Source organism: Leuciscus leuciscus (assembly GCF_965113295.1).
Source record: "Leuciscus leuciscus genome assembly, chromosome: 19".
In the NCBI taxonomy this organism is placed as follows: Eukaryota; Metazoa; Chordata; class Actinopteri; order Cypriniformes; family Leuciscidae; genus Leuciscus; species Leuciscus leuciscus.
The window spans coordinates 17,395,141-17,410,779 of NC_138743.1; the positions used below are offsets into that span (position 1 = coordinate 17,395,141).

Genomic DNA, 15,639 nt, shown 5'->3' on the forward strand with positions numbered 1-15,639 from the left:
TAATTATCAGATCTCAGAATTAGCAGTTAATTAACAGTGACCATTAACTTCTATTGTATGGGGGGATGGGGGGGGGGGGGGGGGGTTCTACTATGGAAGTCAATGGTTACTGCCAACTGTCTGGTGGAACAATGAATCAACCATAAATATGTAACGTAATACACATTTTTCATATTTATGGCAGTTACACTTTATTTTGATGGTCCACTTTAGACAATACTAACTGTAAGTATCTTTGCAACTATATGTCAGCTAACTCAGAGTAGAATAAGTTGACATATTCCTGGAAAGTTACTTATAGTCAGTAGAACGTCTGTTGGTGGAGCATAAAAATAAAGAGTTAGCAGATATTCAGCAGACAGTCTACTAATACTCTAAAGACAGTTAGTTGACAATAACGTGTAGTTGCAAAGACAAAGTTACTTATAGTTAGTTGACGGTCTAAATTACTGGTGTATCAACCGCACTGCACTCGAGAGCTACTGCTCACCAGATCTGGAGTATCTCATGTTGAAATGCAGAGCGTTTTATCTACCGCTGGAGTTCTCTGTTGTCGTCATTGTAGCTGTTTACATTCCACCACAAGCCTATGCTAAGCAGGCGCTAGCAGCGCTATATTCAGTCATTAGTAAGCGTCAGGAGGATCACCCGAACAGAGCCTTCATAATAGCAGGAGATTTTAATCATACTGATAGAATTTGTGGAGCACTTTCCTTAGATCAGCCTGTGCAGTGTCCCACCAGAGACTCCAATATTTTAGACCATACATCAACATTAAAGACTCACACAGAGCTTTCCCTAATAGACCCTCTCCGACAGTCTGATCACATCACACGAGATCCACCATGAAAATGTTAAGACCTGGCCAGAAGATGCCACGGCACAACGACAGGACTGTTTTGATCGCACAAACTGTGAGCTGTTTGGAGAAGCAGCAACCCAAGGAACAGAGCCAGCCTGGAGGAACACACAGCCACATTAACAGCTGTGTAGGAAATGTAACAGTGGAGAAGACGATAAAGAGGTATGCTTATCAGAAACAGTGGATGAACAGAGGTAAAAAAAAACCCTCTATGAGTACGCAATGACGTGTTTAAATTGGGTGACCCTATAAAAGGGCATTAAAAAGCAAAAGCCAGCTATAGACAACGTGTCGAGGCCCACTTCAATAGTTCTGTGTGGCAAAGAATAAGAGCTCTTGCAGATTACAAGAGTGCACCTGCTCTCCTCCACAAGACAATCGCCTCTCTGAACGACTATCGACCAGTGGCTCTCACTCCAGTAGTGATGAAGTGTTTTGAGAGACTTGTACTCTCGCACATCAGAGACACATACCTGCCACACTTGACTCAGATCAGTTTGCATTTAAAGCGAACAGGTCCACAGAGGACGCTATATCCCAGGCTCTCGGCTCTGAATCATTCAGAGAGACACAACACGTATGTAAGGATGCTGTTCGCAGGCTATAGCTCGGCGTTTAATACTGTCAATCCCTGCAAACTGACCATAAAACTCCACCCGCTAGTCCTGAGCCCTGTCCTGCATTAAGATTCAAGATTTCCTGACAGAGCGCAGACAGGTAGTGAGACTGGGGCACTATTAATCCTCCACTAGCACTGGCACACCACAGGGGTACGTGCTGAGTTCCATCCTGTACTCCCTCGACACCAATACCATAGTGAACTTTGCGGTATACAACTGTAGTGGGGCTGATCACGGATAATGACTAAACAGCTTAGAGAGGAGGCACAGAATTTGGCAGATTGGTGTTTGAAGAACAATCTCCGAACATTGGAAAGACCAAGGAGCTCATTACTGACTTTCGGAGATCCCAGGACGGGAATTAGCATCCGTTTCCTGGGTGTTTACATTACAGAGGACCTTACCTGGACCACAAATGCCACTGCACAAGTAGGCATATTTCTCTAAATCAATCTGAGAAGAACATACAATGTAACTAATCACCCGCATTTTCTGCTAATGTTTACATACAGATTATGGCACATGACAGTGAACATTATTTACAATTTATGAACATACGTATGTGCAATACTGTATTGCTAAGGTACTGCCTTTGCACTATATCACTTTATAAAAATATACTGCTGCTGCATCAATGTTTATACTGTTTACCGTCATAATATACTGTTTATACTGTTTTACTCTGAACATTGTTAAAAAATTACGAACATACATGTCAAACTGATTTTGTTTTAAAGTACTCTTGCACTACCTCACTTTAAAACACTATGCGGTGTGGCTGCACTACTGTTTATTGGTATTCTACTTGTTATTTATTATTATTATTTACTGTTTTAGTCATCAAAGGTTTTTATTCTTCTTAAAGTGAAACTTTTTTTTTCTTTTTTTTTACATTTCTTTAAATTTAATTTCATTCAAATTCTACTTTCTTAGATTAAAAGCCAATGGCTACGAGCTATGCATTCTACATCCTGTTTGCCGCCTCGATTTAAATTGAGTTCAAACTTAGGAAATTAATAGGAATTTAAAAGGCATTCTTAAAGGTTTAGTTCACCCGAAAATGAAAATTCTGTCATCATTTACTCACCCTCAAGTCGTTCCAAACCTATATGAGTTTCTTTGTTCGGCTGCAGCTGAACACAAAATAAGATATTTCTTTAAGAATATGGGTAACCAAACAGTTGATGGACCCCATTCCCCCCTTCTATGTAAAGCGCTTTGAGGTCTCAGAAAAAGAGCTATATAAATGTAACGAATTATTGACTTCCATGGTATTTTTGGAGGGCCCATCAACTGTTTGAACATTCTTCAAAATATATTTTGTGTTCAGCAGAAGAAAGAAATTCATAGCTGAATTTTTGGGTGAACTATCCTGAAGGGAAATCAATCTTCATACTCGCACACACCTTGCAGATACATGAGCATCACTGGTTCTGTCACATGCGAGGAAACGATTCTCCTCCCATGCTGAGATTGCTGACCCCTCTGGAGATCATCGGACCGTCCTGCGACTGTGCCACTGCTGCGTGCGCACTCAGCTTTACAGCTCAACTCAATACCCTTCTCTTTTGGCACTTGATACCATTTAACGTAGTAATGTGTCAGCAATGACTCTGACATCTTGTAGAATAAGAGAAGACAAAGTTGTGTAATAGTTGAATAAGGATGCACTGGTGGTGCGGACTGAAGAGAGGGAGACCTGCAGTCGCTACTTAAACTGAGAGACGATCAGTCTATATGGGCAGACAACAGTGCAACAAGACGTTTCGAGTCACATTAATGTATTTTTGAAGGAATGAACAGGCGAGGGTTATCTGTCTGAGTATATAAAATGTGCATACCTGTGCGCGTTTTAATGAAGTTTGGATGAAGATGACGAACAGCGCATTGAAGAAGATCTTTGCCAGGAGGGAAACGCGCAGAGCTTCCTAAGCAACGACTGCACGTTTAAGACTTTATTTTAACGGTATTTAGTGGACAGATACGCAACTGTGCAAAATGCTAAGAGTGCGTAAAAGTTTCTGGGTGCTTTTAAGTGTGCTTCTGGCTGTCTGGATAGAAGGAGCGAGCAGCTTCCCTGTGAGACACCAGAGATCCAGACACGGCGGCTCCGGAGAGGTGAGTACAAGTGGAGCTAAAAGCACTAATCTCGTTTTAGGATTCTTCTTCAATGTCACAGGGGTTGATTTTAACAACAACAACAACAACAACAAAAATCGAGCCTTTATCTTTTATCTTTGCCGTTTTAAAATGTATTTGTACATTTTATTGTTTTACCGTGTGTAAGACTTCGATTTCAGTCTTACAAAATCTCCAGATTAAATCCATTAGAAAATCTGTTTAAAATAAACTAAACAAAGACTGAAACGTGCCCTTGGTTATCAGAGAGACAATAATTTTAGTAAAGAGCATAGGAAATGAAAAATTAGACGTGATGTGTGACGAAAAAGAAATATCTATCACTTGTTAATAGAATATTGTTTTTGTGCATCATTTCCAAACAAGCTGTAGGCTACTTTCAGAATGTGTGAAAATTTTATTTTTGTGTGTTTGTATTTGATAAGAATATAGCTATTGCAAAAATTTCTCATTTGTTAACATTAGTTAACGTATATTACCTAACATGAACTAACAATGAGCAATATATTTGTTGCAGTATTTATTAATCTTTGTTAATGCTTGTTAATGCCAGCTGTTCATGATAGTTCACAGTGCATTAAATAATGTTCACAAATACAACATTTGATTTTAATAATGTATTGGTAAAAATTGTAACTAACATTAACCAAGATTAATAAATGCTGTAGAAGTATTGTTAATTCTTAGTTCATGTTAACGAATGAAACCTTATTGTAAAGTGTTACCAAATTAACCATAGCATGACAAATAAGTCTAGCCATTTTATTCCAACTACTCATTTACAAACTTCTCATTTACGAACATTTATTGATTCAGAAAAAACAAAAACAAAAAACAAATAAAGAATTGTCCTATGATCCATGTACATCCACAGTTGGACATTGTTAGCAGATAAATGATCTAATGATTGTGAAAAGTGTGTTTTAAGAGAGTTACACTGAGACAAAACGCCTATAGTTGAAGAAACTGTTATGCACCATGAAACATAAAGTCATTTTTAAACCCAAATGAGTGCAAGTTATATTAATTTCAAGTCACCAAATGGTCAATTCAGTTTTTTGTTTAATTGAATATTGCGATATTTATTATATAAATGTAATAAATCATTGTTTATTAAAATTCCTGTGCCCTCATAATAATCTTTAATCAAAATAACTTCCCCTCCCTCTTGCAATTGCATCTCATCTCTGATGATGGGACATGTCTCTCATATAAGATGTACCAACAGCAAACGACGATCCAACTATCCAATAATTTCCCAGTGGACAAAATCAAGTCCCGCACTACATATTTTCCAGTTCGAGAAGCTGTTTCACTCAGATATATATATTTCACATGAGGGAAGAAAAGACTACGGCAACTTCCGTTACATGCCTACTTCAAGCATTAATAATGTATACTAATGCACTGTGTTCATCTTCAGAAAAAGTACAACAGTATTACAGTTAATACTGCTAATAGTAGTGATAGTGGAACAAAAAAAAAAAGATTTTCATGCTGATATCTCTACATGAACCCAGTTTTCAGTACACATTTTTTTTACTCTACCACAACATGGTAAAATGGTTGTCCATTTAAAATGATCACCATGTGCCCTTTTTAATAATCTGTTTATATTACTGAGTGATCATTTGCCATGGGTCATTGTGTAAATGTGGCAGATATCTTGAATATCTTGGTTGGAGGAATTGTCTTGACTCTTAACCACCCCACAGGTGAGAGTTGCATCTTGTCCCACTAATACAAAATCTTAAGTGACTATATCTAGAGGTCTGGCAAAAACAAAATTAGTTTCTTACTCATCAAGAGCAGTGCAACATGTTTTTGTTTTTTTTCTGCTTATAGACCAATATATTCAACACCACCCTTTTTTATTTATTATGTCACCATGCAAAGGGGGCCAGAATAGAAAGAGGTCCCATAGAGCAGTACAATAGTGAGGCCTTACATAATACTGTTTAAAAAACAAGTTTCACTCTCACACAGGGTCATAGTTCAGCTCCTAAATTGTTTTTTTTTTAGCCCCTCTTCTGTGTTAATGTGGAATTTCCTGCATTCTGGTCTCCTTGATCTTGTGTGTGTGCACACGGGGGCCATGTCTAACCTCTCCAAGAAAGGTCCTGCTACTCAGTTTTGTATTACTAAATGTCTCTTTTGTTTTTACATGTGGGGCAGGGGTCGTCAAAGGGAAAGGGAATGGGGGGTCTTAGTTTATTGTTTTTCTTCACTGGTTTGGAAATGGCGTGGTCCTGGGACTTTGATATTGGAGGTCACATAAATCTATGCTGCACTGTCGACTGCTTTCCCAATGCCCCAACATAAAGTGTGTGAGCTGATCGTGTCCATGTGTCTCACCATAGAACTCAATAGAGGCTGTGTGTGTATTGCATGGTCTTTTGCTAGCGCATAAGGCTTTGTTTCGGGGTCTGGAATTCATGCCATATGTTCGTGATGGTGAGAAAGCCCACTGGCAGCACAGGCCACATTCCACCGTCGACTTTACAATGAATTAACAATACAGAGAAAGACAAGAGATGGCCCCAGGCAGACTAAGGATGTAAGGAGAGATTTGGTTTCCATTCTGAACACTTAGGAAATTAAACGCTGAGTAACAGCGACTACTCTTTCACCTGGCCCCTCTTGTTGAGACTTCCAGGAAGAAAAGACCAGATAACATTGAGAATAAGTCTTGCATAGAAGATCAAATACCACTGAGTATCCAAAAATTTGACTTTAGACACCTCTGATTCACTACAGTTTTTCTCAGTCACTTTGGTGCATTTCTCACATCACTATTTACATTTGCACAACAGTTAATGCAGTTCTCAAAACAATTAGTACAAACTGCAAAACATAGTTGATAACCTGCAAAAGCATGTCACTTGCTCAAAATGGATATCTCATTCCTCAAAAGCAAGTCTTCATGTCAATGAAAGTGTCAGTGTCATCAAGATGAAAAGTCCTGACACCATTGTTTATGAACAAGATAGTCAAATGGCTTTGTCATGTTTTCATTATGACAGTTTACTCTGTAAATGTTTTCCAATGCAAAAAAGTCAGATCTTGGTGACACTACCTGAAAATGCTCAAGACAGCACTATATACTATTTGCACAGCCATTTGAAAAATACAGTAAAGTTACACATTACTGTATTTAGTGAGGTAACTGAGAACAAGACACTGAATATGTATGTTTCACATTTTTACTGCATATGCTCTTTGCAATTCTAATTTGTTCACAGCATTGTGCAAAAGAAAAAATACACCCTTATTTACAACAAACATAAACTCCCTTTGGGTAGAGCTGTGCACAACTGGAAACAATATTGCAGTACATATTGGAACTGAACACACAACATACATAGTACTGTAATCATTCATGCACATCCAGACGTTCCTCTCTGTCTGAAAGCTGAAATTCACCTGAGAGAAATTTTTCAATTTAGGAGACATAAAAAAATAAAAAGATACAATTTTTTTTTTTTTTTTTTTTTGCTTGACAGATTTTGACAACTAGTTCAACATTTTTGTATGTAATGACTCAAGCAATGAAATGAGGACTATTAGTTTTATATGGAATGACTATTCAGCATTCACAAGTATAGTTAATTTTGACTGACATGACATAAGCAAATGATAATGTTATAAAACAGCAGAGAGTTGTATGAAAGCAATTGATGCATGTCCAAAAGCATTTGCAATTTGTTGAAAGGAATGAGAAACTGCTACTATGATGTGCACAAATGACTAAATGTTGTGGAGGTTGAACTAACTGTTGTGCAAATGTAAATAGTGATGTGAGAAATGCACCAAAGCGACTGAGAAAAACTGTATTACATTCATGCTCAGAACCGATATGTTACCAGTTGGTTAAAACGCTCAACCACTTAAAAAACATGGCAGCATTTAGCATAGCATGGAATAGGCCTAAATGTAATTGTAAATTAAATTATTTCAAATAGCGTGAGATTCACCACAAAGGGCAAAGACGCAATCACACAGTGATCGTAACAGCTTCCTACAGGCGTCCAAAAACCCCAATATATTAGAACATTGCTCACTGATAATGAACCTTTAAAACCAAATCAGCACCTCTCTAACTCCCATCCGTGAGCAGAGCATGAGCTTGATGGCACTTCATAACAGACAGTTAAGGGACACCTGGTTCTTGTAATAAAGTAAAAGGAAGTGAAAGGTATATATCAGCAGTTACTTCATTGTTAGGCTCTCTAATCAGTAGACACTGGTTCTGAGAAAGGTTTACAGTTCCCCCAACGAGAACCGGCCAAGAGCATCAGCACCATCACAGTGATAATTGGGTACAAGTTGACTCATAGCATTATAGCTTTTTATTAGGGAATGTGATCCGTTTTGCTTGAGAGTTATACCTCTAATGGAAAGTTGCAAAGTCTAATGCAAAGTCATTGTCAATTCACCATATGCAAGACTTCTCTGAGGAAATATCTTAATAGTGACTAAAATGTATTTTTCAAGTGAAGGTCACTTAAGATGTTCCGAAATGCTGAAATGCAGCTGCAGTTAACACTTATTGTTGCATGTTATGTTTGTTTTTCATCAGACACATCCACAGACATCTTTGAGAGACATTAGCAACGACCATAATCTCCTGCACCAGCAGAACCAGGTCCAGAGTGATTTGGCAGACTCACATCCCCACCAACACAGGTGGCTCCAGCATCGCTCTACAGGTGTCCTGCCACAGCCTGAGCCTGAGGAAGAATCAAAACGCTTTGTTCTAGACCTCAAAAACTTTCCAGACCTGGCAAATGCTGACATTGGCTCCCAAAACCCCAACATTCAGGTGAGAGCATGCAAGAGAACACATCTCAAGTTAGTAGTCATCTCTGTGAAATGCTTTATGTTAGTGAGTCCCTCTTCCAAAACTTTTGGTGACTGAGAAGGGCAAGTCAAAAATGCAGGGCCGGATATAATAATCCATTACAGGGTTTCTCCTCTCTGAGGCTAATGTCTAATCCTGTCTAATCCAAAGTGGATTCATCAGCATCCATTGTGAGTCATCCCTCCTCATAGGATGTAATTAAGTGTAATAAAATCTAAAATAAAATCTCATCTTGAGATGAGGAGGAAGTAATTCTGCTTGATTTGATATTGAGCCTGAGCTCAAATCAAGAGACTCGATCGGTGAGTCACTGCTGAAACTAACTGCCACTGACTGTTCTCCAGACTAGAAGCAAGGCATTCCTCATGCAGAATGATTTGTCTTTGTTGCCTTTAGTAGCTGTGTGTTTAAGTTCTTAAAATAACAGCCAATTTTCATAAAAATTTTGATTCAGTGCTTTGAATCCCTGCATACTTTGCATCTTTGGTTGTAGGTGACCATCGAGGTGTTGGATGACCCCCCTATGGAAGTGGAGAGGGATCTGGTTAAAGAATGGAGCAATGACTGGCCCACATCTTCTCCCTCCTCTACTGTAGAATGGCTTGGTGGAAAGAAGCTTTTCTGGCCTTTATTTTGGGGCTACACGGATGCAGATTCAGGGGACGATGGTACTGGCCAAGCAGTGGAGGAAGAGGACGACTATGCTCTGGAGTATGACAGCGGGGAACCCCTCCCTAGTGGTCTGGGCAAGACAGATGGCAATTGGGAAAGCCCATGGACTCAAAGCCATTATGGTGAGTGCTCTCTTGTATATTAGCTGTTTCTACACACAGTTCTTGAGCCTTTAGAAGTAAGACCGTTTGAACTAAGTGAAGTTCCTAAATGTAATTTCGGGAGGAGTGAACCCATCTAATCTTTCAATTAACTGCCGGAACATATAAGCAGGCGCTCACCTTGCTCTGGCATCAGCTGTTTTGGCATCCCTCCACCTCCCCAAACTCCACCAAGATAATTTAGACATCTTGCAACCAGACTCATCTTCCAAGCATTAGTAGTCCCACTGGGGGGTATATCTAAGGGCCCGTCCACACGGAGACGCGTTTCCCTGTATACGTATAAATTTTTTATCGTATTGGCGTTTCGTCCACACGGATCCGGCGTTTTCGGAGACTGAAACCGCTATTTTTTTAAACCGGGTCCCAAGGTGGATAAATCTGAAAACGCCACCCTTGCGTTTTCGTGTGTACGGCCAATCCGTACATTTTGTGAAACGATGATGTCATCACACCAAGGGTCAACTAGTCAGACACCGTTAAGTCACAGCAACTACATTTATGGTTTTTCATATTGTTCAACAAAGTTCTTGATTAAAAAAGAAAAAAGAAAAGAAAAAAAGAAGCTACTGTGCCTAATATTATTGTTGTATACAGCCATAGTATACAGCGCGCAAGGTTTATGCGCATGCTTTAAGTCTTCTTCTCCGTTTTTAGTGTATGTCTGTGGCAGAATTACAGTGCCACATACTGGTCTGGCATGTATACTACATCGTTTTGAGTCGGTTTCAGTGGTTTCGTGTGTACGCAGATATTTCTTGAGACGACGCCGTGTTTACGGAATTTTTTTTTTTTTACGGGGAAAAAAAAATCGGATAGGGAAAACTCTGGCTTCGTGTGGATGTGGCTTAAGCTTGAGTTGAAGCTGCTTCCTCGAGCCCCTCTACTGCGGACAGCAAGCCAAATATGTTTATTAAAGCTTAAAAATTATATGGACAAACAAACTTGTGAAAAGAGTTTTTCTGGAGTATAAAAGAGTATAAAACTGGAATGAAAAAAAAAAACAGCTGTTTTTAAGCAAGACCAGATTTTGCACAATCAGAACTTTAAGCTGATAAAGATGGAGGAACAGAAGAATTTAAGAAAGCTGGATTGCCAGCAGTCAGATAAAGGTGATTTGAAGAGTAGTTGAAGGGAAAGAGAGAGGTAGAGATGTAGAGATTGGGGAGGGAGGGTAGAGCAAGCTGGTAAGGAGTGTTTCACAGCATTAATTCGGACTAAACTTTCAGCCAGTGACGGGGTATTTGTGAGTGTCGGACCTTTGAAGTAGACACTGGTCCCACACTGTGGAGAAGACCGCTGTTTGAAGACGAGCCCGATCCGCTCACTAATGGCAGCGTGAGTACGTTCTCTTGGACAAATAACTCCATGCTTTTGTTCAATTAGAGCGCAGATCGGGAACACAGAGTGAGAGGGGTCATCTGTTTACTTTTTATGTCCCGCGGGTTGGGCCCCAGACCCTGCACCCCCTCCACCCCCTCCACCCCCGTCCAGTCCAGAGCGGCTGGGTCTTTTAAGCCTGTTCAAGAATCCTAGGCTTTTCAAGGCCATGCATAACATCACGCCTCTGTTGCTTTTTTGTTTTTCTCTCTAGGACATGTCTGTTTCGTGGTGGGAATTGTGCACTTTGCGCTGTAGCTGTGCAGTCTTGTTTCATTGGAGACAAGGATGAAATGGGACAGGGATTTAATTTGAGGGGTCAAGGAAAGACATTATGATTGAGATTAAGGATGGCCTCAATCTAGACCAGATTCTCATAAAACATTCAGATCAGTGTGATGAGGCAGAAATGATATTCACGGATAAGAAGGAACATTTCTAGTCTAATATAACAGGAGAAAGCTATCTGTTAGAAGTTGCTTAGCTGCTACAACTGAGCTAGAAGAACATGGACAAAATATATTTGTCTACTCAAGAACTGAATAGTGGACCCTTTAAAAATGATTTCTGCCAAAGGAATCACTTTGGGGTCCTAAACAGACTGAGATATACAGATATAATAGCCTGTTCAAAATGTTCTTCGCTCCAGCAGGGGTAACTGCTAATGCTAACCATCCTAATCTTGACCCTCTGGATGTAGTGGCTGTTTCTGCTTTGATTAACCTCTGATATAAGACTAACCCTGTAGCTGTTGTGGGTTTCGCAGTTTGGCACTTCTACAAAGCCAGCTAGAATAGTCACTGAGCCTACGCCTCCTTTTCATCATTCCCTAGTCTGTCTGTAATCAGGGTGCCATCACTGTGTGTGCAATATCATTGGCACCCCACCCAAATTCAAGTTAAATATTTAAACAAGCTAGTCTCTAATCTATACTCTTTATTACAGAAGAAGGAAGAATACATCTGTTGTCCTTGTTTAATTCATTATCTGCAGTCTGCTTTTGGTAAAGAGAGTTTTGAGATCTCCCCCAAAGCTAAAAGCGAATCAACTATTTTAGGCCTGTTTTCCTTTTTTTTTTGGAGGCTATATTAGGCTTACTTACTCCGCTTACCGGTGTTTGTCCATGGAAAAGTTGGCATCATGGTGTTCGAGTTTTGTTGTTGGTGTTTACCAGGGTGCTCCTGTGCTAAGGTGTTCTTGGGGTGGTATCTTTAAGCTCAAAGGTGGTTCTTTGAGTGGTTGTTTTGTATTATCGTAGAACTGGACATTTCTGACATATAGACTTACTTGGACACAGTCACGTCTGATATTAATTTACTCTAAATTGTAATGTAGACACATACATTTTCTGTAAAGCTGCTTTGAAATTATATGTATTGTAAAAAGCACTATACAGTGCTGAATTTAATCAGTGTGTTGCTATGCATTTGCTGGGATTATTGATAAGACATTGCTGGAGTGATTGCTAGGCCACTTCTAACTGCTAAGTGATCTATTTGACTACATTTAAACATTGCATTAGCATCAGTTTTTTGTTGATCGGATCACTGAAGCCCCATATGGAGGTAGTCAGAAACTAAATAAGCAGGGTTGTCTTGACAACACAAGTGCTCACAGGCATTGCATCGGAAATGCATGTTAATGCCAGGTGGAAATTGTAATGGTAATTGTTATGAATTGATCACTGAACAGTACTTAAGGTTAGGGGTTTGTTCAGAACCTTTATAAGCAATAGGGATGCTTGTCTTAGTAACCACACATAAATGTTTAAACTCATTAGTCTTTTCCTCTTAGAAGAAGCAGAGGAAGAGTGGAGCGCATGGAGTCCCTGTAGTGTCACTTGTGGCCATGGCAATCAGACCCGGTCACGCTCATGTGGAGATTTCTGCACATCCTCTGAGTCCCGGAGCTGTGACCTTGTCCCATGCCCAGGTTACTTCAGCAATCAAAAATGTGTCTGTTTTAATTTTTTTAATTTAAACCCATTTTTATGTAATTTAATGTTAATGCTGATTTGTTTTTCAGATGATTGGAACAGTGTGGCTCATGTCTTTCCATTCGAGATGGAGAATGGTACAGAACCCTTTGGCACTGGTAAATGCTTTAAATTTATACCTTCATCAGGCATATACAACATACTGTTCAAGCTCAATCACATTTAAAATTATATAATCATGACCAATCACTGCGAAGATCCCTTAATTACCAATCACACTCAATGACTGAATACATCATTAACTCCACATCATCATATACAAAAGTTACATCAAAAGTTGTACATTATATAACATCAAAAATGTTACATTATATAACCGAGAATAAAAAACTAAAAAAAACTATTGCATCACATTAAATAATACTTCATCATTCATGCCCATAGCTGGAAAGGGCATGAAATACTGTTAGACAAATGGCACTATGCTATAGATGATTTGACTAATGTGTAATCTTTTTGGGTTTGGCTGTTTTGCAGATGTTGACAGCTGTGAGAAGTGGTTAAATTGCAAGAGTGAGTTTCTTCAGCGTTACCTGCAGCAGGTATTGACTGAATTACCCAGCTGCCCGTGCACCTATCCTTCAGAAGCCTCCAACAATATAGTCAGTCTGCTGGATGCAGAGCACGACCGAACCTTCCAATGGAGGGATGCTAGCGGCCCACAAGAACGATTGGACATCTACAAGCCCTCGGCACAGTCCTGCCTGCGTTCCAGCCTATCTAAAGATGGCACCACTCTGGCTGCCCAGCATTGTTGCTATGATGATAACAAGCATCTAATTACAAGGGGCAAGGGGGCAGGAACCCCCAACCTAATAAGCACAGAGTTCTCTCCAGAGCTGTATTTCAAGGTGGATGTAATGCCTTGGATACTGTGCAAAGGAGACTGGAGCAGGTTTCATGCAGTCCGCCCACCCAATAATGGCCTGCATTGCACGGAGAACCCCCAACAGGACATTTTCATGAATGAATTGGAGGAGGCCAGAGAATATTAAATCACCAAATTACTATCTGTCCTCTGACTCACCGTCCTGCTGTGGTGCTTAACCCTATTAAAATAAATTAATTAATAAAAACCCCGGCTAGCCGCATAAGTGTGCAGTATAGAGCCAGTCTTGTGTTGTGGAACGAATTGCCGTAACTGTGTTCGCAAAGCCTCTAGCTTTTCTTATGTTTGGAATATTGTTGAAAATGAATGGAATGATTAATACAGCATTTTTTGTTGTACAACAGTTGTTGTTGCTGCTGCAATCACATACAGTGGGGTACAAACGTCTGACAATGCTAGTGAAAAAGATTTTTTTTTGTGGTATTTTTTTATAATTTAATACAGCTTTATTACGAATTATATTATCAGAACAATTCCATGAATTTCAGAATTTATTAGTATTTTGGTGTGTCCCTTTTGTTTGAACGACAGCAGAACTTAAGCTGACATGAGATCCACATTTGTGCAAAACCTGATGATCATGTGATCCGGCATGATTTGAGAACGTTCCAAAGAGCATCTTATGTGCTTCAGTCTGACCCTTTGTACAAAAGAGTTGCTCATGTGGTCAATGTCATTTGGTTATTTGGTTACCCTAGAAATAGTATAGAATCCAATTATTCATCCTAATTCATATGTAAAATTATTATTTGTTTTAACATGAACATATAATCCTAATAGATTTTGAATCCCATATATTCAGTGTGGCCTCAGACCTTTGGACCCCACTGTTTTTACGTCGATAAAAGTGCCATCCAATGTAAAATCTGGGTCCTGAAGCAAAATGAGTTAAGAACCTCTGCTCTAGACTTATGGGTGAATGGGCACAATTTCACTGCCAACTCAGGGGAAATCTTTCCATAACAATCAGTGTTCATTTAGTTCTTTAATAGTGTCAGAATTTCAGAAAAGGGAATGAGCCGGCAAATGTAAAGAGAATATTATAATGTGATACTTTTAATATGATGCTTATGTAACGTGTTGCTGTTGTTTTTGGAAACTATTGCAGGGGAACTACTTAATACTTCCTGAAATATTATTATTAAGAGTATGCAGACTGAATATGCACATGCTACGGCTGGCACTTTATTTAACATTTATTGAAATGTATATTTGCGTGATGTTATACATGTTTCTGGTGTTGCTGTTGTGAAGAGATTGCTTCCTGGTCATTGTTACATTAATGGCAAGAATAGTAGCCTATTTCTGTGTTGGCATGTGTTGTACAGTATTTATTGTATTTTTATCGCACATTTGCTGATGCTTTGAACTGATCATTCATTCAGGTGGTACACTAGCCAGAATCCTTCAAGACAAACTGACCTAAAAAGGGAAATCATGTTCTCAAACACCTCTTTAAAGACAATTAAAACAAGTCGATGTTCGCTGTTCATTATCATGTGTACTTGCAAGTTGCAAATTCTATTAAAAAAATACAAAGATGAGTTTGAAAAAACTCTTGCTTGTTTCTTTGAATAAAATGCATGCGTCGATGTTCATTTAGGTTTGGATTATGAATGAATCTTCACATCTGGACTAACTTATGCTAAGCACTAACACTGTGGAGAACTTTTTGGCACTACCAAACAAATACCTGTCATCCATTTATCTGAAGAACCATCAACAATAGATCAGTTAGAGACTCAGGGCTCATGTTTTTGATTACTCTATTTTTCCATTTGCTTTTAACTAGACACATCCAGCAAATGGAAACTCATCTCCCCGGGGCTATCTGCTTTCCCCCCCTTGAAATCTGTTTTCAGTTAGAAGATCCAAGTTGTTATTTGAGTGATGAGCGGGGTTGTGTGCCATTCAGAGTTGAAATGAGAATTACCGAATTTGAACTGGATTTAAATTGGAGTGGCAAACACAATGTAGAATTGTAATTTGACAACATAAATACATATGCAGCATATGTAAATAATCAACCGTGTCGTCACATCCAGTGTTTGGGGTAACA

General features: G+C 39.2%; 1 protein-coding gene across 1 annotated transcript; it reads left to right on the top strand.

The window, feature by feature from the left end:
• Positions 1 to 2,984: 2,984 nt before the first annotated feature.
• ism2b (isthmin 2b) lies at positions 2,985 to 15,135 on the top strand. The gene is made up of 6 exons (XM_082148361.1): positions 2,985 to 3,600; positions 8,201 to 8,443; positions 8,976 to 9,276; positions 12,490 to 12,627; positions 12,721 to 12,789; positions 13,169 to 15,135. The coding sequence occupies exons 1-6, from the start codon at positions 3,481 to 3,483 to the stop codon at positions 13,684 to 13,686; spliced, it is 1,389 nt and encodes a 462-aa protein (XP_082004487.1). The 5' UTR covers positions 2,985 to 3,480; the 3' UTR covers positions 13,687 to 15,135.
• The last annotated feature ends 504 nt before the right edge of the window (positions 15,136 to 15,639 follow it).